The 21,859-nt window shown below is 51.7% G+C and overlaps 2 protein-coding genes across 4 annotated transcripts; both read right to left on the reverse strand.

Moving 5' to 3' along the window:
• Window positions 1–1,158: 1,158 nt before the first annotated feature.
• LOC148219374 (uncharacterized) lies at window positions 1,159–5,639 on the reverse strand. 3 transcript variants are annotated; one of them, XM_088157636.1, is made up of 4 exons: window positions 5,549–5,632; window positions 3,094–3,282; window positions 2,906–2,986; window positions 1,159–2,719 (listed from the first exon to the last, which is right to left on the reverse strand). In XM_088157636.1, exons 3-4 carry the CDS (start codon window positions 2,958–2,960, stop codon window positions 1,629–1,631), a joined length of 1,146 nt encoding a protein of 381 aa, XP_088013762.1. In that variant the 5' UTR covers window positions 2,961–2,986; window positions 3,094–3,282; window positions 5,549–5,632; the 3' UTR covers window positions 1,159–1,628. The 3 variants fall into 3 exon arrangements, with proteins under 3 accessions (XP_088013762.1, XP_088013761.1, XP_088013759.1); XM_088157635.1 differs by lacking the exon at window positions 3,094–3,282 and having other exon boundaries at window positions 5,549–5,639; XM_088157633.1 differs by lacking the exons at window positions 3,094–3,282; window positions 5,549–5,632 and having other exon boundaries at window positions 2,906–3,062.
• A 10,075-nt stretch (window positions 5,640–15,714) lies between these two features.
• LOC148219375 (uncharacterized) lies at window positions 15,715–20,659 on the reverse strand. The gene is made up of 3 exons (XM_088157652.1): window positions 18,168–20,659; window positions 17,220–17,294; window positions 15,715–17,033 (listed from the first exon to the last, which is right to left on the reverse strand). The coding sequence occupies exons 2-3, from the start codon at window positions 17,266–17,268 to the stop codon at window positions 16,732–16,734; spliced, it is 351 nt and encodes a 116-aa protein (XP_088013778.1). The 5' UTR covers window positions 17,269–17,294; window positions 18,168–20,659; the 3' UTR covers window positions 15,715–16,731.
• Window positions 20,660–21,859: the final 1,200 nt, after the last annotated feature.

Here is a 21,859-nt window from a genome sequence, read left to right on the forward strand (position 1 = left end):
TGTGAAAACAATACTACGAGACCTAAAAGCACCATAAGAGGGCTTGATTCAACCTAAAATTACCCAAAGAGGCCGAAAATCCTACTAAATGGGCCAAAAATCACCAACGCTGGGTTAAGGTCCTTCTGTATAGGCCTAAAATCATCCAAAGGGGCCATCTAGCCTAAAACTGCCCAGTTTGGCGTAAAATCACCAAAATGGGCCTAATGTGTGCGCAATCGAGATCGAGACTGAAAGCAGTGCCATAACTGGCACTGGGACCAAGACTGAGACCATCACGGACACTGTGGCCAGACAGGAGAGACCTCTAGGACTGCTGTGGAACTTGGACCGAGACCAGCAGCAGAACTGGCACTGAGAGTGGCACCGCAATAGGACTAAGACCAGCACTGCCCTAGAGCTTCAGACTGGGAGCAGAACGAGCATTAGGAGCACTCCAGGACTGCTCCAAGACTGAGACCCAGACCAGCACCGGGACAGAGACCGACACCGGCAGCGCTCCGGGATCTCCGCATTCACTCTGGGGAGTTTTGGCTGCGCCCCTGCACGGGACTGGGCAGGACTGGGAGGGACCCCTGGGTGGGGCGGGACCGCCTCGGTTCCCATCGTTCTGGTGCAGCCATCCCAGTCCATATGGTCCCAGTCCATGTGATCCCAGTCTGTACAATCCCAGCCCATGTGATCCCAGTCTGTACAATCCCAGTCTGTTTGGACCTGATCCATCTGGTCCCAGTCTGTGCAGTCCCAGTCTGGAGGATCCCAGTCCATGTCATCCCAGCCCCATGATCCCAGTCTGGATGCTCCTGCATGGCTCACACTGCCAGGGTCTGGAATTCCAGTTCCCAGCCAGGAAAAGATGTTCCTGCCCTTGAAGGCAAAGCTCTTCAGAAGGGGCCAAAAGCCAAATGCAGCAAGATCTTACAGGGACATTTCACTGCCAGCCTTCCTAACTTCACCCATGGCTGTTGGAGCTCCTGCACAGGGAATTAAATCAGGGGAGGGTCTTTGGTGGGAGCTGACCTGGGTCAAGGGAGACCCTGAGAGAAAAACAGAGCAGGCAGAGAGAGGCCAGAGAGAAAGGAGGACAAAAACACAATCAGGTGAGAAGGTGCCAGTGAAAACAGAACTGCAACTGACTGGAAGTGAATGGGACAGAAATCAGGAATTCTAAAACTTTTATTCACTATCAAATCCATTCCACCCAGCCAGCCCAACACAATCCCAATCCCACCACTCCAAATTTGGATCCCATTTCTCCCAATCTCCTTCCATCCCCTTCTCACCCTGGTGGCTGTGGAATCCAGTAAGGTTCCCGTGGGACTGAGTTGCTTTGAGGAGGGAACAAGGCACTTGGAAGTGGAATTGAGCCCTTCTGAATTAAAATGGAGGTGTTTTAAGTGGGATTTGAGTGGTTTTGAGGTGACAGATCGATACCTCTTTTGCAGAGAAAAGAGATGGAGAAGAGAAAAAAATGAATGCCAAAACAAAAGGATAAGCAGCCAGGTGTCTTCCCAACATGGATCCCACGGAATGTGGGTCACCAGGGCTCTGTGTGTCCTCCAGTGGGGAATGGAGTTGGAGCAGTGGACGAAGCTCTTCCCGCAGTCGAGGAACACACAGGGCTTCCCTTACCAGTGCCTCCGTTGGTGTCTGGTCAAGTCTGAGCTCCATGTGAAACTCTTCCCACACTCCTCACAATTGAAGGGCCTCTCCCCGGTGTGGATGCGCCGGTGGTTGATGAGGGTTGAATTTCGCCTGAAGCCTTTCCCACAGTCGGAGCACTGGAAAGGCCTCTCCTCCGTGTGTGTCTGGTAGTGCCTGAGGAGAGCAGAGCTGGTGGTAAGCCTCTTCCCACACTTGGAACACTCATAGGGCCTCTCCCCAGTGTGGATCGTTTCGTGGCGGATCAGGCCAGAACGCTGCCTGAAGGCCTTCCCACACTCCTCACACTTGTATGGCCTTTTCCCAGTGTGGATGTTCTGATGGCGGATCAATGTGGTACGTTCACTGAAGCTCTTCCCACACTCCTCACACTTGTACGGCCTCTCCCCAGTGTGGGTCCTCTGGTGGCAGATCAGCTGGGAGCTCTGTCTGAAGCTCATCCCACATTCCTCACATTTGTGAGGCTTTTCCCCAGTGTGGATGAGCTGGTGCCTAACAAGATGGGAGTTCTGCCTGAAGCCCTTACAGCAGTCAGGGCAGCGGAAGGGCCTCTCATCCATGTGAATCCGCTGGTGCACGAGGAGCTTAGAGCTGGTCAGAAACGTCTTCCCACACTCCCCACACTTGTAAGGTCGTTCCCCAGTGTGGATCCTGTGGTGCTGGATCAGATGGGAGCTCTGACTGAATCTATCCCCACACTCCCCACATTTGTAGGGTCGTTCCCCAGTGTGGATCCTCTGGTGGCAGATGAGGCGGGATCGCCATCTGAAGCTCATCCCACACTCTGAGCACTTGTGGGGCTTCTCCCCATCACGAAGCTGCTCATGGACCACCAGCACCGAGCTCTGGCTCCATCTCCGGCCGCCCCCCCGGCCCAAGCTGGGGCTTTCCTCCTCAGATCCCCGCCATCTGCGTTTGCAGCCCCTCTTCGTGTGGAATCTCCACGGCTTTTCCTCCCCGTTGCATTCCTGTGCCGTGGAGCCGCTCCAAACGGCCTCTTCCACGAGGTTCTGCCGCGGGGATTTGTCCTCCCTGCTCTCCGTGCTCAGCTCCTTGTCTGGGGCAGGAAGGACAAGAAGAGGATGGGATTTGCCTCCGTGCCAGAGGGAAGGGGAAGGAGATCCCCCCAGCGCGTCCCCGGCAGGACGGTGTCAGCAGCGGGGTTGTCCTGCAGCCGGGGGCCGGGCTGGGCTGGGAGATGGAGCAGGACAGAGGGGAAAAGGGGCACTGACTTCCTCCTCACCTGCCTGCGGCTCCTGGGCCAACTTCCTCTTCCTCGCAGCCTCCTCCTCCTCCATCGGGTCAGGGTTTGGAATGGGAAATACTGGTTTGGGGAAAAACAACATCCTTTCCAGAAAAACCACAAACCCACCGATCCCCCCCCCTCCCCCAACCGGGGATATTCGGGGCGAGCTCCCCCTCCCCGGGCACCTGCGGGATGGGTGGCGATGGTCCCGGGGGGGCTGCGAGTTCAGGGAGCTCCGGGGTCGCGCGCTTGATTCGCTCCTTCTCTGCTCCTGCTTCCTGCTGCCGCTCCGCCTCTTCCTCCCTCCCTCCTCCTCCTCCTCCCCCGTTCCGAGCCCCGAACTGGGAGGGGATGGGGCAAGAAAAGGGCGGGAACTGTGAGGGGAAAGGGGCGGGGTCAAGGAAAGGGCGGGAACTGTGAGGAGAAAGGGGCGGGGCGAAGGGAAGGGCGGGAACTGTGAGGGGAAAGGGGCGGGGCCAAAGGGACGCGCAGTTCTAAAAGGCTCTAGTTTGGCCTAAAATCACCAAAACTGGCCTCAAAAGCAGACTAAATCCACCAGATTTGGCCTAAAGTCCCCCAAATGGGCCTCACATACACACAATTGGCTCTTAAATCACCCAAATGGGCCTAGCATTGTCCAAAGCAGTCTAAAATCCTCCTTAAAACCAATTCGTTTTGGCCTAAAATCAGGCAAAGCTCCTACAATCCACTCTATATCCTGATAGTTCGGCCTAAATTCAGCCAAATGCGGTTAAAATAGAACTAAAGCTGTCTAAATTTGCTCAAGGTGGTTTAAAATCCACACAAAATGGTCCAAAACCACTCTTCAATCTCTCAAATGTGAGTGAAATGTACCTTGAAATTGCCTGGTTTTTCATAAAATCACCAAAATGTGCCTAAACACACCCAAACTGCTCTGAAACCCACCTAAAGGGACCTAAAATCACCCTAAAATTATACCACTGAGTCCCATAGGTTTCATGCCAGCTGTTCACTGTTACCCAAAATTCTCCCCTCAAATTCCCCCATTTGGACCCAAATATTCCCTACAGAGATCCCAAACATTTCCTATAGAGAACCCAAACTTTCTGTGTTGAGACACAACTTTCTCTACAAGGACCCCAAAAATTCTGAAAATTCCTTATGGTATCCTCCAAAATTCCAGTTGAAGGCCCCAATATTTTAAAACTTCCGAAAAGAGACCTAAAAAATCCCATGTTTGGACCCAATATTTAAAAAAAATTCCTGGTAGAGACCCCACAGTTCTCAAAATTCTCAATATTGGTCCAAAAATTCCCTATAGGAGCTACAAAATTCCCTTTAATCACCCATAAATTTTTTATAAGGACCCCAAAATTCCCAAGACACTTCCAGATTCCCTTTAAGGACCCCAAAGTTCCCCAAAATTCTCAATAGGAACCATATACATTCCTATAGGGAGCTGAAGAATTCCATGGACAGAGCCCAATATTTCCCAGAAATTCCCTATCAGTATCCCAGAATTCCCCTATAGAGACCATGAAGCCCCTCTGGACCCTCTATAAGCTCTACCAGGCCGCTATAGAACCCCTGTAGAACTCCCTTTTTGGGACCTCCCCAGAGCCCCCAAAATCCCCTATAGACAAACCTAAATCCTCTATAGAGACCCTGAGACCCCTCCCAGTCCCCTATAGATGCCCTACAGTCCTCCCAGACCCCCTTTAGGGATGCCCCAGAGGCCCCCAGATCCCCTACAGACAAGCCCAAATCCCTTATACAGACCCCCAGAAACCCCCCCAAGGCCATAAAGCCACCCCAGACCCCTATAGACTCCCTATAGACCTCACAATCCCCCGTTAGCGACCCCAAAAATCCACTACAGACAAGCCCAAATCTTCTATAGAGACCCTCAGAACCCCCCAGTACCCTACAGATTCCCTATAGACCTCCCAGACCCCATTTAGGGACGCCCCAGAGCTACCCAAATTCCCTATGGGCAAGCCCAAATCCCCTATACAGACCCCCAGAATCCCCCCCCAGTCCCCTACAGATCCCCTATAGACCTCCCAGACACTCTTTAGGGATCCCCCGGATGCCCTCAAATCCCCTATAGACAAGCCCAAATCTTCTATCGACTCCCTCAGACCCGCCCAGTCTCCTATAGATCCCTTAAAGATCCCCTATAGACCTCCCAGACCGCCTTTAACGACGCCGCAGAGCCCCCCCAAATCCACTATAAACAAACACAAATCATCTATAGAGACCCGCAGACCCCCCAGTCCCCTATAGATCCCTTATAGACCTTCCAGACAGCCTTTAGGGACCCCGCAAAGCCCCCGAAATTCCCTACAGACAAGCCCAAATCCCTTATACAGACCCCCAGACACCCCCAGCGCCGTAAAGCCTTCGCAGTCCCCTACAGACCTCACAGACTCCCTTTAGGGACCCCACAAATCCGCTATAGACAAATACAAAGCATCTATAGAGTCCCTCAGACCCCCCCTAGTCTCCTTATATTTCCCTTATATACCTCCCAGATACCCTTTAGGGACCCCCCAGAGCCCCTCAAATCCCCTACAGAAAAACCCAACTGATCTATAGAGACCCTCAGCCCTCCCCCCAGTCCCCTACAGATCCCCTATAGATCCTCTCCAGCCCCACCGTAGCTCTCGGACATGCTGAAGCCGGGCCGCTAGAGAGGGAGCGAAAATGGCGACGATCGGAAGGCACCGCCGAGTCTTCTGAGCATGCGCGAGAGGAACGCGCCCTGGGATGGAGGGGAAAGGGGCGTGGTGAACACAGGGGCTCAGTACGAATGAAAGGGGCGGGGTTAAAGATACACAGGGACTGTGAGGGAAAAGGGGCGGAGTCAAGGAAAGGGCGGGAACTGTGAGGGGAAGGATTGGGGTCAAAGAGCGGCGGTCTAAAGGGTCTGGTTTGGGCTAAAATCACCAAAAAAGGGCCAGACATCCAGCCTAAATCCACCAGGTTTGGCCTAGAATCAGTCAAAGAGCCACACAAAGGACGTCTAAAATTGTCAGGAAAATTAATCCACAAACACCAGAGGTTTATGTCCAAAAAGGAGACAGAGGAGTCCTTTTTGCTTTATTCGAATAAAGGGAGAGGCCATGGGACATTCCCCTGGGATCTCTCAAATTTTCGGAGGACGCAGCCTCCTTTTTATCCTATTTTCCCGGCCGCATTTCCCTCTCTCTTTCCCCATTGGCTGAGGTACTTGAGAGGCACAGACTTCCCGGAACGCCTGATACCTGAAATTCCCCTCTAATGTATAACCCTCCCTTTTAATTTTTAATTCTTATAGAATTCATAGTTTTCCCCCCGTTGCTTCTTTCATCTTTCGATATCCAATTTCATTTATCAGCAGCCCTACAGTTTGTTTGTAAAGGCAAATATCTCTTTCCATTCATCAATCAGTGGAATCCATCCCATTGTTTCTCTTATCTCTCAGTGCTAGCCTTATCTATAGGCTGATCCACAACTCATTTGTAAAGACAAATTTAACATTCCTCTCAATCCCTCCTCTTTTATTTGTTTAATAATTGTCTTTACAAACTTTAGCTATCATTGACTTAATTTCTTGTTCCTGAGTTCTTTTTGGTTTTGTAATTATTTGGAGTGACATCAATTTTTGTCCTTTTGTAACCATCTCTGGATCAGTAGGCGTGGCTATTACCTGCATCCCTTTGATCACATGTTGAATAAGTTGTACTAAGCAAGGGATCATGCATGGTAAAAATATTAGAGTTGCTACAGCACATAAGAGGAAAAAAAGTAGTTGTTTAACCCATAGTCCACCAGGTAGCCAAGAAAACATGTCCCATTCCCATCCTTTCCATGTTTGGACTGGCACATGAGCTAATTTTCTTATTTCTTTTGCTATTTGCTTCACCACCTTTCTATTGTCATCTATTTGCAAACAGCAGTTTGAGTCGTTAAATTTGCCACACACTCCCCCTTCTTCTGCTAATAAATAGTCTAATACCATCCGGTGTTGAAATATTGCAGTTCTCATCTGAGTAGCCTGGTCAGCAAGAAGGTCAAGAGCTGTAGCTGTCTGGTTACTTACTATTTCAAAGACAGCTTGTAACCTAATTATCCGGTTTAGATTATAAATGGGTTCTCTGGCACTTGATATGAATTCATTAGGATTCCAAGTGGCTGGTCCGTAGTGTTGTATGATTCGTTCAGGTGGCCATTCATCATCACCCCATCTTTGGGTGCTCCCTCCAGCCAGGGATACATCAATTGACCGCTTTTCTCTAATTAGATCATCATGTACCTTGATTCCTAAGTGATTTCCCTGAACCTGTGGTAGCAGAAAGAACAGTGGTCTGATATACCCCACATAACATATTTCTGACCAGTTTGGGGGTAACCTGCGATATGCATGTTGGCCACAAATCCAGTAATGCCCCTTTAAAGCCCAGGTCCCATTGGCAAAGGGACCTTCCCAATTTTCATGGTCAATTGGAGAGTCAAAATACAGCTTACTCCCTGGGCCCAGTGGTCCCCCAACAATGGTTGCCTCACCATAAGAATCACAGTAGTTGCATTTCCAAGCTCCCACATGAGGTTTCCACCTGCAGTTACATTTCAGATCTGTTTTGTTAGATTTGGACCAGAACCTATTAAAAAGGGTTCGAGTTCCATTTCGATGTTGCCATTTCCACTGGTAGTCACGGATAACATGTGTGCTACTTGTGGAATTATCTCGGGGACAGCTTAAAAATAAGGGGTCAAAAAACTTATCCTTCCCCACTGCTTTACAGCCTTTTAAATCTTTCTGGTAATTATGATAGGAGCACTTTACCCAGCTACCATTTGTGAGCTTAACATGCGTTTGATTCCATCTGCCTTGATATCTGGAACAATCATAAGGAAGGCAGTTGGGGGTCCAACAATCTAAACCTAAAGATAAAGTCCAGTCACAAACACTTTTTCCCATATATATGCTTCCTGTCCTATTTAGACAGTAAGTGCCTCTTTCAGAAGAATGAAGCCGCCATGGACTTCCTTCTTCATCCCAAAATCCTGTTCCATTACGGACCTCACTCAGGGTGCTAATCCACCATTTAGGTTCAACTGGGCTGGCCACCCATGGCCAGTTTTCAGATCCCCCTGGTCCTCCACAGACCCAACAATTGCTAAGGTTAAAGGTTTTTGCTACTTTTTCTCCTAAGGTCAAAAAATTATTTTCCCATTCTTGGCCCCAACCTAACTGATAATATAAAGGTAACATTATTAAGAGAAACATTCTGATTGTGTAATCTAATTTCCTAACTTAATTTTTACTTTCACTTTGTCTTTCACACCACCTGTGGCGAGCGAAGGCACAGAAACGGCTTAACATAAAGAAAACAATGACAGCAAGGGTTGGCCCCCAGTGCCTGGAGATCTGAGAGGAGGGATGCCCACACAGACTATTTCAGCAGGCACTCTGTGGGTGGGCACACGAGGCTTCCCCCGATGTCGACGCACTGGCTACTGCTCCAGTCCACTCCTGTGGAGTGTCAGTCGCGGCTTCCCATCCTTCTCCTCCAGCTGAGATGTCCAAATCTCTGGGGCTGCAGAGACCTTGACCCGAGTGTGATGGGTTCACCCGTGTTTAGCTGTCTTGACAGCTATTCCTGTGCTCAGCAACACCTGGAAAGGTCCACGCCACTTGGCCACCAGTGGTGCTTCTTTCCACTCCTTAACTAGGACCCAGTCTCCCGGTTGGATGTTGTGAACAGCAAAGTCCAAAGGCAGGGTCTGTGCCAGCTGAGCTTCCTGTCGAAGAGATTTCACAAGAGACAGTATCCGAGCCACATATTGTTTTAAATACACATCACTTATCTCTATCCCCCCACTAGGCTGAGAATTACAAGGGTAAGGAATTCCAAACATCAATTTAAAGGGAGATAACTGAATATCTCCCCTGGGTCTGGCTCTTATCCTTGCTAAAGCCAGGGGCAGGAGCCGTACCCATGGCATTTTAGTTTCTATCACCAGCTTTAGGAGATGTTTCTTTATTTCTCCATTCATCCTCTCAACCTGGCCTGAACTTTGTGGATGCCAGGGGGTATGGAGGTTCCACCGTATTCCTAAAGCAGTCATAACTCCTTGAAGAATTTTTCCTGTAAAATGAGTTCCCCTATCTGAATCTATTGCTTCCACCATCCCATATCTTGGAATTATTTGTTTCAAAAATATTTTAACAACTGATCCTGTAGTTGCTGACACAGTTGGAAATGCTTCTGGCCACCCGGTTAATTGACATACTATTACCAGAAGATATTTAAATCTTGCCACTCGAGGCATTTCAGTAAAATCCACCTGGCATCTCTGGAAGGGACGTACTGCCCAACGCCTCCCTCCCCTGGCCAGTTTCTTTGTAACTTTGTTGTTGGTTTTAGCACAAGTCAAACAGCCTTCAGTGGCTCGCTTTGCCAGGCTAAAGAGACCAACAGCAGCGTACATTTTGAGGAAGGCTTCTGCCAGTCCTCGGGAGCCCCAATGACTCCCTTCATGAAGTTGTTTTAACAATTGTAAGGCTAGAGCTTTTGGTATCCACTGCTTACCATCCTTTGTAAACCAATTATTTTCTCTTTTCTCTGCCCCACTCTTTTTAATTATCTCAAGTTCCTCTGGTGGAAAAGAGAGTTTCTCTGGCAGCGGTGCAGTTACTGGGAGCATAGGCAGGATCTTAGAGACTTCTGGCAACAATGCAGCTTTGTGAGCTTCTTCATCAGCCAGTCGGTTTCCTATTGCCTCCTCCGACCATCCTGCCTGATGCCCCTTAATGTGGATTATCGCCACCTTTTTTGGTAAATTCACTGCCTCCAATAGGCGAGAGATTAAGTTCTCGTGAGCTAATGTCTTTCTTCTGCAGCTTAATAAACCTCTTTCTTCCCATAGTTTTCCAAATGCATGTATTACCCCATATACATATTTAGAATCAGTAAATATATTTACTGTCTTGTCCTGGTATAATTCACAGGCTCTCACAAGCGCGTACAGCTCTGCTGTCTGAGCTGATCAGGTGTGTGGTAACCTCCCCCCTTCCCTTAATTGCTTCCCATTCACGATAGAGTATCCTGTAAATCGTTTCCCTTCTACCACCTTGGAGGACCCATCAATGAACACATTCTCTCCCTCAGGCCAGGGAATATCCCGTAGATCTTCCCTAGCCCGTGTCTGGAGGTCTTAAAGCTTTTCTCTCCTTCTGGTGTCCATACCACAACATTAGGACTGTTTTGAGTTAAAAAGTTATATAAAGGTCTGGCCACCACAGAAAAATCCTCGATCCATGCTCTACAGTACCCCACCAACCCTAAAAACTGCCGTAACTCCTTTTCAGTCTGGGGTAATGGTACCTGTAAAATCCCTTGTATCCTTTCTGGATCAATACACCATAACCCTTCGGACAGAATGTGTCCCAAATATTTGACCTTCTTTTCTACTAACTGTGCTTTCTTTTTGGATACTCTAAGTCCTTTTTTTGCAAGAAAATTAAGCAGCTTTACAGTAGCCTCTTCAACCACCTTTTCCTGTTCCCCTGATAAGAGCAAATCATCTACATACTGCAACAACTTGACTCCTAAGGGTGGAGTAAACTCTCTTAATATTTTCTGCAAAGCTTGCCCAAACAGAACTGGTGACTCTGTATATCCTTGAGGGAGTACTGTCCATGTCAATTGTTGTTTTATCATTTTCCCTCCTTCCTCCTGTTCCCACTCAAAAGCAAAATACTGTTTACTATCTTCTGTGATTGGACACCCCCAGAAAGCATCCTTCAAATCCAGTACAGAATAATACTGATGTGAAGAAGGGATTTGATTTAGGATTGTGTATGGATCTGGAACTGTGGGATGCCTTGATTTGACAATCTCATTTATTATTCTTAAATCCTGCACCATTCTGTAGGTTCCATCTGGTTTCTTAACTGGCAGGATATAGGAGTGTTATAGGGAGACATACACGGCTCTAAAAGACCTGCTTTTAGCAGGGACTCAATAACAGGCTGTAACCTCTTCTTTCCCTCCCTTGAAAGAGGGTATTGCTTTTTAGACACCACTTGTCCTGGTTGCTTCAAAGTAATTTGGAGAGGCTCTATGTCCAGCTTCCCATATTTCCCTGGAGCTGCCCATACTTCCGGATTTATTTTAGCATAAGCCTTTTCAGACATTTTACACAAAGATATCACAGTTTCGGACTCCGTGTCACTTCTTACAATGCTAATTTGCATTCCCATTTTAGCCATCAAATCTCTTCCCAGTAAATTACAATCACAATTAGGAACAAACAAGAATTCATGCAGTTCAAATCTGTCCCCCACATCTATTAACAGCAGTTGAATAAAATGCACTCGCTCATCCTTCCCGCTTACTCCTTGAATAACCAAGGATCTTTTTGACAATTTCCCCCCTTAGGTATAAAATTTAAGTTGGACCGAGAGGCCCCCGTGTCTACCAGAAAACACACCTCCTCTCGATCCGGACCCACCTTAAAAGTTATCAAGGGCTCTTGAGTGGTGGGTCTTTGGTATAATAGGAGCCCCTGACACCCCTAAAAATCCATTTCTATTATTCTCTGGACTTCCTCCTCCTGAGGGTCCAGTTGTTTCTGCAGACACTCGTTTTTCCAATGCCCTTCTGCCCTGCAGACAGCACACTGGTTCTTCCCCAGCCGCTGTTTGGGTCGGCTGTCCCCGGCCGAGGAGGGAATCCCTTTGCCACTTCCTTGTGACCGACCCCGTCCCCTCTGTCCCTGGGGATCCCTTGGACCCTGCGGTTTATTCCTCTGGGGCTGCAAAAACTCTGCCATCATCTTTGCTTTAGCTTCTGCCTTTTCCTCATCCCTTCTTACACATATCTGCTGCGGTTTTCTAACCAATTCCTTTAGAGGCTTATTTTGCCACTTTTTATCTTTTTGTACCCCTTTCCTTATATCAGGACAGGCCTTAGTAACAAATTGCACCTTAAGTAATGTGTTGAAGGCTGGCCCTTCAGGATCCATCCCCCCGTGCTTCCTCAAGGCATCCCTAATCCTCTCCAACCAATGAGAGGGGCTTTCCTGTTTCTCCTGTTCTAACGACATAGCCTTAGCTATGTTGTTAGTTCTGGGAGCCGCAGACTTGATTGCCCTGATCAAATAAGCACGGTAATCGAAAAGGCGAGCCAGACTGGCCTGGTTATTTGGGTCCCACTGGGGGTCTGCCTGGGGGATGGCATCACCCACCGTAGGTGCATTGGGTCCAGCCCCCCCTGCTGCTTGTGGGTGTTCATCCTCCCACAGCTGCCGAGCTTTCTGCAAAATCATTCGTTTCTCTGATGACCCAAACAAAATTCCCAAAAGAAAATCCCAATCCTTCCATGTATAATCCGCATTTCCCAAATATTCCTCTATCTTTTCCCCCACCCCTATGGGATCATCCAAATATGGGGGTAATTCTTTTTTCAACCCTCTTATATCCTGGGTAGTGAGTGGTACAATTACAAACCCAAATCCTCCCCCTTGACCCCCCAAAGGAACTTGACGGAGTGGCATCTGGTGTACCCCTGTCTCTTGGGGGGCTTCTGATGCCCTAAACTGAGTTCCTCTTCTAGTTCTGGGGGGTGATACAACATGCTGCTCCCCTCCCCCTACACCATCATCCTTCTCAGGTGGGGCTGTAGGAATAACATTTCCCTGATCCCCTTGCTCTGAAAGTTGAGGATACAGACGACCTGCAGCTGGCCCTGGGTCAGCTAGCAACACTGGAGGACAAGACGGGGGAAGGTGCTGAAAAACATTCCAATCCTCACCACTTTCCTCTAAATACCTTCACAAAATTCGACACAAATGAATTTTATCTGTTCCATAAGTAGCCATATAAGTCCTCTTGCCAACTTATACTCTGGCCACACAAAATAACAATATTTTACCATAATTTCCATAGTTACTTCTGGGTGAATATACAATCTCTCCCAAGACCTCAGCATTCACCCCAAGGGACTCTCCGGGGGTATTATGGGATCGTCATCCCATTTGCCGGGGCCCCTTCGCGGCTTCACCTGTCCAACCCTCTCTGGGTGCCCCGTTTTACCTGTGCTACCCTCCATGGGTGCCCTCCCAGGTTTACCTGTGCTACCCTCCATGGGTGCCCTCCCAGGTTTGCTCCCCGAAGATCCCATTTTACTCACCAGTGAGATTTTCAGTGGTCCTTCCCTGCGGACTCTTCACGGACCCCCCTGGTCCGCCACTCGTCTGTCTCCTGGACAGTCTCGGGAACCCAATCAATCGCCCGGTGCCGGCCGGCACCAAGGGGAGCTGATCACCCAAACTGGGTGAGGCGCCTTCAGCTCCGCTCGCCGCCCGCCGCCCCGGACGGTGGAAAGATCCCGGACGAGCCCCCAAATTGTCAGGAAAATTAATCCACAAACACCAGAGGTTTATGTCCAAAAAGGAGACAGAGGAGTCCTTTTTGCTTTATTCGAATAAAGGGAGAGGCCATGGGACATTCCCCTGGGATCTCTCAAATTTTCGGAGGACGCAGCCTCCTTTTTATCCTATTTTCCCGGCCGCATTTCCCTCTCTCTTTCCCCATTGGCTGAGGTACTTGAGAGGCACAGACTTCCCGGAACGCCTGATACCTGAAATTCCCCTCTAATGTATAACCCTCCCTTTTAATTTTTAATTCTTATAGAATTCATAGTTTTCCCCCCGTTGCTTCTTTCATCTTTCGATATCCAATTTCATTTATCAGCAGCCCTACAGTTTGTTTGTAAAGGCAAATATCTCTTTCCATTCATCAATCAGTGGAATCCATCCCATTGTTTCTCTTATCTCTCAGTGCTAGCCTTATCTATAGGCTGATCCACAACTCATTTGTAAAGACAAATTTAACATTCCTCTCAAAATCATACACATGGGCCTAACAGAGTCCCAAATATGCCTAAACTCCAGCCTAAAACTGCCCAGTTTGGTATAAAATCACCCAAACAGGCCTAAAATCTTTGGGACCAAGACTGGCACAAAAAGTGGCACCAGCACCAAGAATGAGACCAAAATCAGAATGGACACCGAGACCAAGACTGGGAACAGAACCGACACCAGAACTGAGACCAGCAGCGCTCCAGAACTGGAACTAAGACTGAGACCGAAACTGAGACCAGTCCCAGAACTGGCACTGGGACCAAGACTGAGACTGACACTGGAATTGGCACCAGGAGTGCTCCAGAACTGCTCTGGGACCGCACTGGCACTGGGAGAATTCCAGGACTGAGACTGGCACCAGAACCAGCACTGAGACTGGCATCGGCACCAGAACCAAAATTGGCACCACTCCGGGTCCAGGCCTGAGACTGAGATTGGCACTGGGGCCACTCTGGGACCAACACCCAGTACCAACACTGGGACTGGGACCGCTTTGAGACCGAGACTGACACTGAGACTGAAAACAGAACCAGCACTGACACCGAGACTGGCACTGCTATTAAGACCCAGACTGAGAGCAGCACTGTGGAAGCTGAGACAGACAGCACTGTGGATTTAATTGGCATTTGCAGTTTGATAACCATGACGCCTTGGCAAGAGCAAACAGAGCTTTGTGGGTGATGTTTAACACAGTGAATGTAGTCAAAAACTACTACCTTCCTAAAAATGGTGCATAAGCAAATGTAGCTCACAATAAATTTGGATTCTGATCACGAGTCAGCAGTCCCCGTCTCTCTATCAATCATCGATAAACACCAACACAGAGACCAGCAATGGGAGCGCTCCAGGACTGCTCTGGGACTGGAAACAGCACCAGCACTGGGAGAACTCTGGGACTGAGAGCAGCACCTGAACCAGCACCGGGACTGGCACTGGCACCAAAACCGGGACTGAAAACACTCCATGACTGGGACCGAGATTGAGATTGCACTGGGAGCACTCTGGGACCAACACCAGCACCGGGACCGGAACCGCTCTGAGACTGAGACCGAGACCAAGTCCAAGACCAAAACTGAGACCAAGACCAAGATTGAAACCAGAACTGGCACTGGCAGCAAGACAGGCATCGCTATAGGACAGAGAATGAGATCGAGACCAGCACTGCTCTGGGATCGAGACTCAGACCAGGACCAGAATCAGCACCAGGAGCGCTCCAGGAGTGCTCCGAGACTGAGACCAAGACCAGCAGCGCTCCGGGATCTCTGTGTTCATTCCGGGGAGTTTTGGCTGTGCCCCTGCACGGGACTGGGCAGGACTGGGAGGGACCCCTGGGTGGGGCAGGACAGCCTCGGTTCCCATCGTTCTGGTGCAGCCATCCCGGTCCATATGGTCCCAGTCCATGTGATCCCAGTCTGTAGAATCCCACTCCATGTTATCCCAGTTTGTACAATCTCAGCTGGATGGCCCTGATCCATCTGGTCCCAGTCTGTGCAGTCCCAGTCTGGAGGATCCCAGTCCATGTCATCCCAGCCCCATGATCCCAGTCTGGATGCTCCTGCATGGCTCACACTGCCAGGGTCTGGAATTCCAGTTCCCAGCCAGGAAAAGATGTTCCTGCCCTTGAAGGCAAAGCTCTTCAGAAGGGGCCAAAAGCCAAGTGCAGCAAGATCTTACAGAGACATTTCACTGCCAGCCTTCCTAACTTCACCCATGGCTGTTGGAGCTCCTGCACGGGCAATTAAATCAGGGGAGGGTCTTTGGTGGGAGCTGCCCTGGATCAAGGGAGACCCTGAGAGAAAAACAGAGCAGGCAGAGAAAGGCAGAAGAGAAAGGAGGACACAAACACAATCAGGTGAGAAGGTGCCACTGAAAACAGAACTGCAACTGACTGGAAGTGAATGGGACAGAAATCAGGAATTGTGAAACTTTTATTCACTATCAAATCCATTCCACCCAGCCAGCCCAACACAATCCAAATCTCACAGCTCCAAATTTGGGTCCCATTTCTCCTTATCCCCTTCCAACCCCTTCTCACCCTGGTGGCTGTGGAATCCAGTAAGGTTCCTGTGGGACTGAGTTGTTTTGAGGAGGGAACAAGGCACTTGGAGGTCGGATTGAGCCTTTTTGGGTTAAAATTTGATCTATTTTCAGTGAGATTTGAGTGGTTGAGGTGACAGATCAATCCCTCTTGTTTTTTGGAGCACAAAGAGATGGAGAAGAGAAAAAAATGAATGCCAAAACAAAAGGATAAGCAGCCAGGTGTCTTCCCAACATGGGTCCCAGGGAATGTGGGTCACCAGGGCTCTGCCCAACATGGTTCCTGCAGTGGGGGATGGAGTTGGAGCAGCACACAAAGATTTTCTTGCATTAGGGGGACTTGTGGGGATTGTATTAATGCTGCCTCTGTTGGTGTCTGTTCAAGAGAGGCAGGGGCACTTGAGGGGGCTTGAAATGTGGAGAGCACCCACTGAGAGTTAGGGGTGCAAAGGAGAGGACACAGGGTACCAGTTCGGGTTTGGTACAGGTTCAGCAGCCCTCACCCCACCCCTAACCTTACCCTAAACATCATCGCAACCACAGTGGAGAGCACCCAGTGGAGATTAGGGGTACAGGGTACCAATAGGGTAAGGGTACAGGTGCAGCAGCCCTCATGCCTGTGACACACCTGAGACACACCTGTGGTGGGTAAAATCAGAATTTGGGGTCTCCTCTTCCGGGTTTTGGGGTCCCCCAATCCCCCACTCCACTTATGTAGAATCCCTTTTGCCCTCTCCAACATCCTTCCTGGTTTCGGGGTCTCTGGGATGTAGCACAGACAGGGGACAGTGAGGGGCACGGAAGGTGACACGGGCCGCGAGAAGCTCTTCCCGCACTGGAAACACTCGAAGAGTCTCTCCCCAGTATGGTGTGACTAATCTGGTGTCTGATCAGGAAGGAGCTCCGGCAGAAGCTCTTCCCACACGCCAAGCACTGGTGGGGCTTCTCCCCATCACAAAGCTGCTCGTGGACCACCAGCTCTGGCTCCATCTCTGGTCGTCCCCCCGGCCCAGGCTGGGGCTTTCCTCCTCAGATCCCCGCCATCTGCGTTTGCAGCCCCTCCTCGTGCGGGATCTCCGCGGCTTTTCCTCCCCGTTGCATTCCTGCGCCGTGGAGCCGCTCCAAACGGCCTCTTCCACGAGGTTCTGCCGCGGGGATTTGTCCTCCCTGCTCTCCGTGCTCAGCTCCTTGTCTGGGGCAGGAAGGACAAGCAGAGGATGGGATTTGCCTCCGTGCCAGAGGGAAGGGGAAGGAGATCCCCCCAGCGCGTCCCCGGCAGGACGGTGTCGGCAGCGGGGTTGTCCTGCAGCCGGGGGCCGTGCTGGGCTGGGAGATGGAGCAGGACAGAGGGGGAAAGGGGCACTGACTTCCTCCTCACCTGCCTGCGGCTTCCGGGGCATCTTCCTCGCAGCCTCCTCCTCCTCCATCGGGTCAGGGTTGGGAATGGGAAATCCTGATTTGGGGAAAAACAAGGGATGAGCACATTATGTTCTGGGTTCCTGCTGCCCAAGTCCACCTCTAGAAGTCCCCGGGCATCTGGGGTCCATAAAAACCTCCCAAACACCAACATTCAGCCCTGAAAATGCCTCCCACGAGTTCCTGGGAATGGTCCCTCCTCTTTGGTCTTTGAGGGTTCCCCCCTGTCCCAGCTGCTGGGGTCACACTTGAATTGGGGGTCGCCCAACTGCTCGGTCCCCGCCCTCCTCAGGCTGCTGGGAGTCCCAGGAATCCAAAAAGCTCCCCCTACTTCCATCTCCCCATTTAGGGATGCTGGAGGTTTTTGGGGTCCTGGGATCCCTTCTCCCCTTATTCTCTGCTTTGGGGTGCAGGTGTTCCAAGGAGTCCCCCCTGCCCCTCTCCAGGCTGTTGAGGGTCCCAAAATAGCAGCACTTCCCCCTCTTTGGGCTCCTCACTTTGGGGTCCTTGGGGACACAGGGCTCTGCTCCTCCAGACTCCCAGGGTTCCCTGATGTCCTGGTATTGCCCCTCTCCACTCTCCCCACTCTGGGGGTCCCCAGGTTCCCCCCTCTGGCTTTCCTTCGGGTTCCCGCAGCCCCTGGCTCTGGGCTGGAGGTGACGGTGCCCAACTCGGGCAGACACAACCCCCACTGCAGGGGAGACCCCGCATCCCCCTCCTCTCTACCAGGTCTCTGCTGCCACAGCCACCAGGACACCCCAAAAACACCTCCTGGGGACCCCCCAGTGTCCCCTCAAGGGGCATTTTCTGCTCAGCTTTGGAGTTCTGCATTCTCCAAACATCCCTTCAAAATAAACTCAACCCAGGGACCCCCTGGGATATCTGGGCCGAGCTCCCCCTCCCCGGTCACCTGTGGGGGCGATGGTCCCATGGATGGGGGACCTATGAATTCAGGGAGCGCTCGACCTCCTTCCTCCTCCTCTTTTTCTTGATCCTCCTTTGTCTTTCCTCTTCCATCCCTCCTCCTCCTCCTCCCTAACTCTCCCTCCTTCCCCTGCTTCCATCCCTTCTCGCTCTCCTCCTTCATCCCTCCTCTTCCATCCCTCCTCCTCCTCCCCCAGGAGCACCGACACCCTCGGGGCCGTTCCCGAAGCCCTCGCAGCCCGCGGGAGGAGCGGGGATGGAGCCGGGACAGGTCGGGATGGGCAGCGCGGGGCTCTCGGCTGCTCCCACCCGCTGGGGCCGGGGGGAACCTTACTGGGGACACTGGGAGCCACTGGGAATGACTACGAGCATGCTGAGAGCAACTGGGATATACTGGGAGTGTCTGTGACCTTACTGGAGTGACTGGAACCACACTGGGAACAGCTGGGACCATGCTGGGGAGAACTGGGACCATACTGGGGGATACTGGGAATCAGTGGGAGCTACTACTCTATACTGGGGGCAACTGGGCATGACTGGGACCATGCTGGGAGGGACTGGGATCATCTATGGAGTGACTGGGACTATGCTAGGGGCAACTGGGAGCAACTTGGATCACACTCGGTGGAACTGGGAGCAATTGGAACCATGCTCAGAAGGACTGGGATCATACTGGCAGCAACTGGGACTGCACTGAGGGTGACTGGGAGAGGCTGTGAGCAACTGGGATCAGTCTGGAAGCAGCTGAGGACAATTAGGATACACTGGGAGAGACTGAAACCACAGTGAGGGGAACTGGGAGCAACTGGAAGCACACCTGATGATAATGGGAGCAGCTTTGCCCACGCCAGAGTCATACTGGGATCATACTTGAACTAGCTGGAATCATACTGGGAGTGACTGGAATAGTACTGGGAATATCCAAGAATGACTGGGATCATACTGCAAGCAGACTGGGAGTGACAGGAAAAGTGCTGGCCACAACTGGAACCATAGTGGGAGTGACCGGGAGTGACTGGGCTCATAGTGGATATGACTGCAACCATACTAGGGGGGGACTGGGTGCAAGAGATCATACTGGGAGAGACTGGAACCATACTGGGAGTGACTATGGGTCCTACTGGGGTCATCCTGGGAGCCACTGGGATTACAGGGAGTAGGAATGGAACCTGACTGGCCGTTACTGGGAGCTACTGAGCCCATGCTGGGAGGAAAATGTGGACCCATTGGGAGGAACTGGGATCAAATGGAAGGTACTGGAATCATGCTGAGGGGACTGAGGCCATAACAGGGATCATACTGGGAGCAACTGGGAGTATGGGCAACTGAGAGAAATTGGGATAAGGCTGGAGACAACTGTGAGTAACTGGGAAAGACTGGAATCATTCTGAGTGAACTAGAACCTTACTGGGATAACTGGGATATAATGGGAGTGACTGTAACCGTACTGGGGGGACTGGAACCACACTGGGGGACACTGGGAGATAGTGGTACAATGCTGAGAGAGACTGGGGCTATTCTAGAGATCATCCTGGTAGGAACTGGGAGCAACTGGAACTATTCTGGCAGCAACTGGGATCATACTGGGATCAGAGGGTACATGATGGATGAGACTGGGATCACATCAAGAGTGACTGGAATCATACTGGGATTGGCTGTGAAGAACCGGAATCATGCTGAAAGCAGCTGGGAAGAAGTGAGAGTGACTGGCACCATGCTGACAGTGACTGGAAGATACTGGGAGAGACTGGTAGTCCCAGAGATTATACTGGAGGCTACAGGGGTCATGCTGGCAGAGAGCAACTGGGATCACACTGGGGGCCACTGGCATCAGACTGGGAGTGACTGGAATTAGACTGCAAGTGACGGGGATCATACTGGGAGTGTCTACAGTCATACTGGGATAAGAGTGGGTGTGACTGGACCCTGACTGGGGGCTACTGGGAGCTACCGGGCCCATGCTGGAAGCATACTGCACACACACTGGGAGGAACTGGGATCAAACTGGGGACAAGTGAACCATGCTGAGGCAACTAGGAGGGCCTGGGAAGGACTGTGAGATTGTTCAGGGCAACTGGGATATCCTGGCCATGTCTCAGGCCATAGGAATGGTGACTGGGACCAACTGCGAACGTTCTGGGGGGAAAACTGGAACCATGCTGGGGCAACTGGGGGCAAGTGCGAGTGACTGGGGTCCAGCTGGCAGAGACTGGCATCAGACTGGATTCATACTGAAATCACACAGGGAGTGACTGGGACTGTGCTAGGAGCAACTGGGAGAATTGGGAACACACTGGAGCAAAGTGGGAGGAACTGGGACCAAGCCGGGGGCAATTACATCATAATAGGGAATGACAGGGAATGACTGGGCCCATCCTGGGAGTGTGGAGGAAATTGGAACCACACGGGGGGAGCAACTGGGCTCATACTGGGAGCAGCCACTCCCGGCTCCCGCACCCCCGAACCCCTTTCCCGGCCATGCCGCCCCTCCAGCCCCAGCACCCCCCGCCGGGGTCCCGGCAATCCCAGGGGTCCCCCCCTCTCGGGCTCCCCGCTTTGCCCTTCTGGGCCTCTCCTGTCTCTGGGCTCCCGCTCAGGGAAGCCGCGGCTCTCCCGGGGCTCCCCCAAACCGGTGTCCCCCCGCCGATCCCGCCGCTCCCGCGCGCTCCCCATCTGGCCCCGGCACAGCTCGCAGGGCCCGGCCCGGGAAGCCCAACCCCCACCGCGGGGGGACCCGCATCCCCCCGGGCCCCGCCGGGGCTCTGCCGGCACCCACCGGGACCCCCAAAAACACCTCCCGGGGACCCCCCGATGTCCCCCCGAGGGCCATCTGCGCCTCTGTAGCCCTGCAACATCCAAACATCCCCTCCAAAATAACCCCAAACCCAGGGACACCCCCGGGATATTCGGGGCGAGCTCCCCCTCCCCGGGCAGCTGCGGGATGGGGGGCGATGGTCCCGGGGGGCTGCGAGTTCAGGGAGCTCCGGGGTCGCGCGCTTGATTCGCTCCTTCTCTGCTCCTGCTTCCTGCTGCCGCTCCGCCTCTCCCTCCCTCCCTCCTCCTCCTCCCCCGTTCCGAGCCCCGAACTGGGAGGGGATGGGGCAAGGAAAGGGCGGGAACTGTGAGGGGAAAGGGGCGGGGTCAAGGAAAGGGCGGGAACTGTGAGGGGAAAGGGGCGGGGCCAAAGAAAGGGCGGGAACTGTGAGGGAAAAGGGGCGGGGCCAAAGGCGGGAACTGTGAGGGAAAGGGGCGGGACCAAAGCGCCACACGGTCCTTAAAAGGGCCTGATTTGGCCCAAAATCACCAAAACATGCCCTCAAATGCAGAGTAAATCTACCAGGTTTGGCCTAAAATCAGCCATGGGGGCCTCAAATCCACACAAAGAGGTCTAAAATCATCCAAATAGGCCTAACATTGACCAAAGGGGCCTAAAATCCAGCCTAAAACTGCCCAGTTTGGTATAAAATCACCCAGACAGGCCTCATATATTTGGGACCGAGACTGAGAACGAAACGGGTACCAGAATCAGAACAGGCACCAGCATCAAGAATGAGACTGAAATCAGAATGGAGACCAAGGCCAAGCCTGTGAACAGAACCGGCATCAGAACCAAGGCCAGCAGCACTCCTGAACTGGCAATGGGACCAAGACTGAAATCCGACACTGGGACTGGCACGA

This window comes from Sturnus vulgaris, unplaced genomic scaffold, assembly GCF_052056855.1.
Source record: "Sturnus vulgaris isolate bStuVul1 unplaced genomic scaffold, bStuVul1.hap1 Scaffold_141, whole genome shotgun sequence".
NCBI classification, from domain to species: domain Eukaryota; kingdom Metazoa; phylum Chordata; class Aves; order Passeriformes; family Sturnidae; genus Sturnus; species Sturnus vulgaris.

Coding starts and splice junctions, on each gene's coding strand:
- LOC148219375 (XM_088157652.1), bottom strand. CDS start 17,268: ATGGAGGAGGAGGAGGCTGCGAGGAAGATGCCCCGGAAGCCGCAGGCA. Junction 17,034..17,219: donor GCCCCGGAAGCCGCAGGCAG/GTGAGGAGGAAG, acceptor TTCCTGCCCCAG/ACAAGGAGCTGAGCACGGAG.
- LOC148219374 (XM_088157633.1), bottom strand. CDS start 3,008: ATGTTGTTTTTCCCCAAACCAGTATTTCCCATTCCAAACCCTGACCCG. Junction 2,720..2,905: donor GGCCCAGGAGCCGCAGGCAG/GTGAGGAGGAAG, acceptor TTCCTGCCCCAG/ACAAGGAGCTGAGCACGGAG.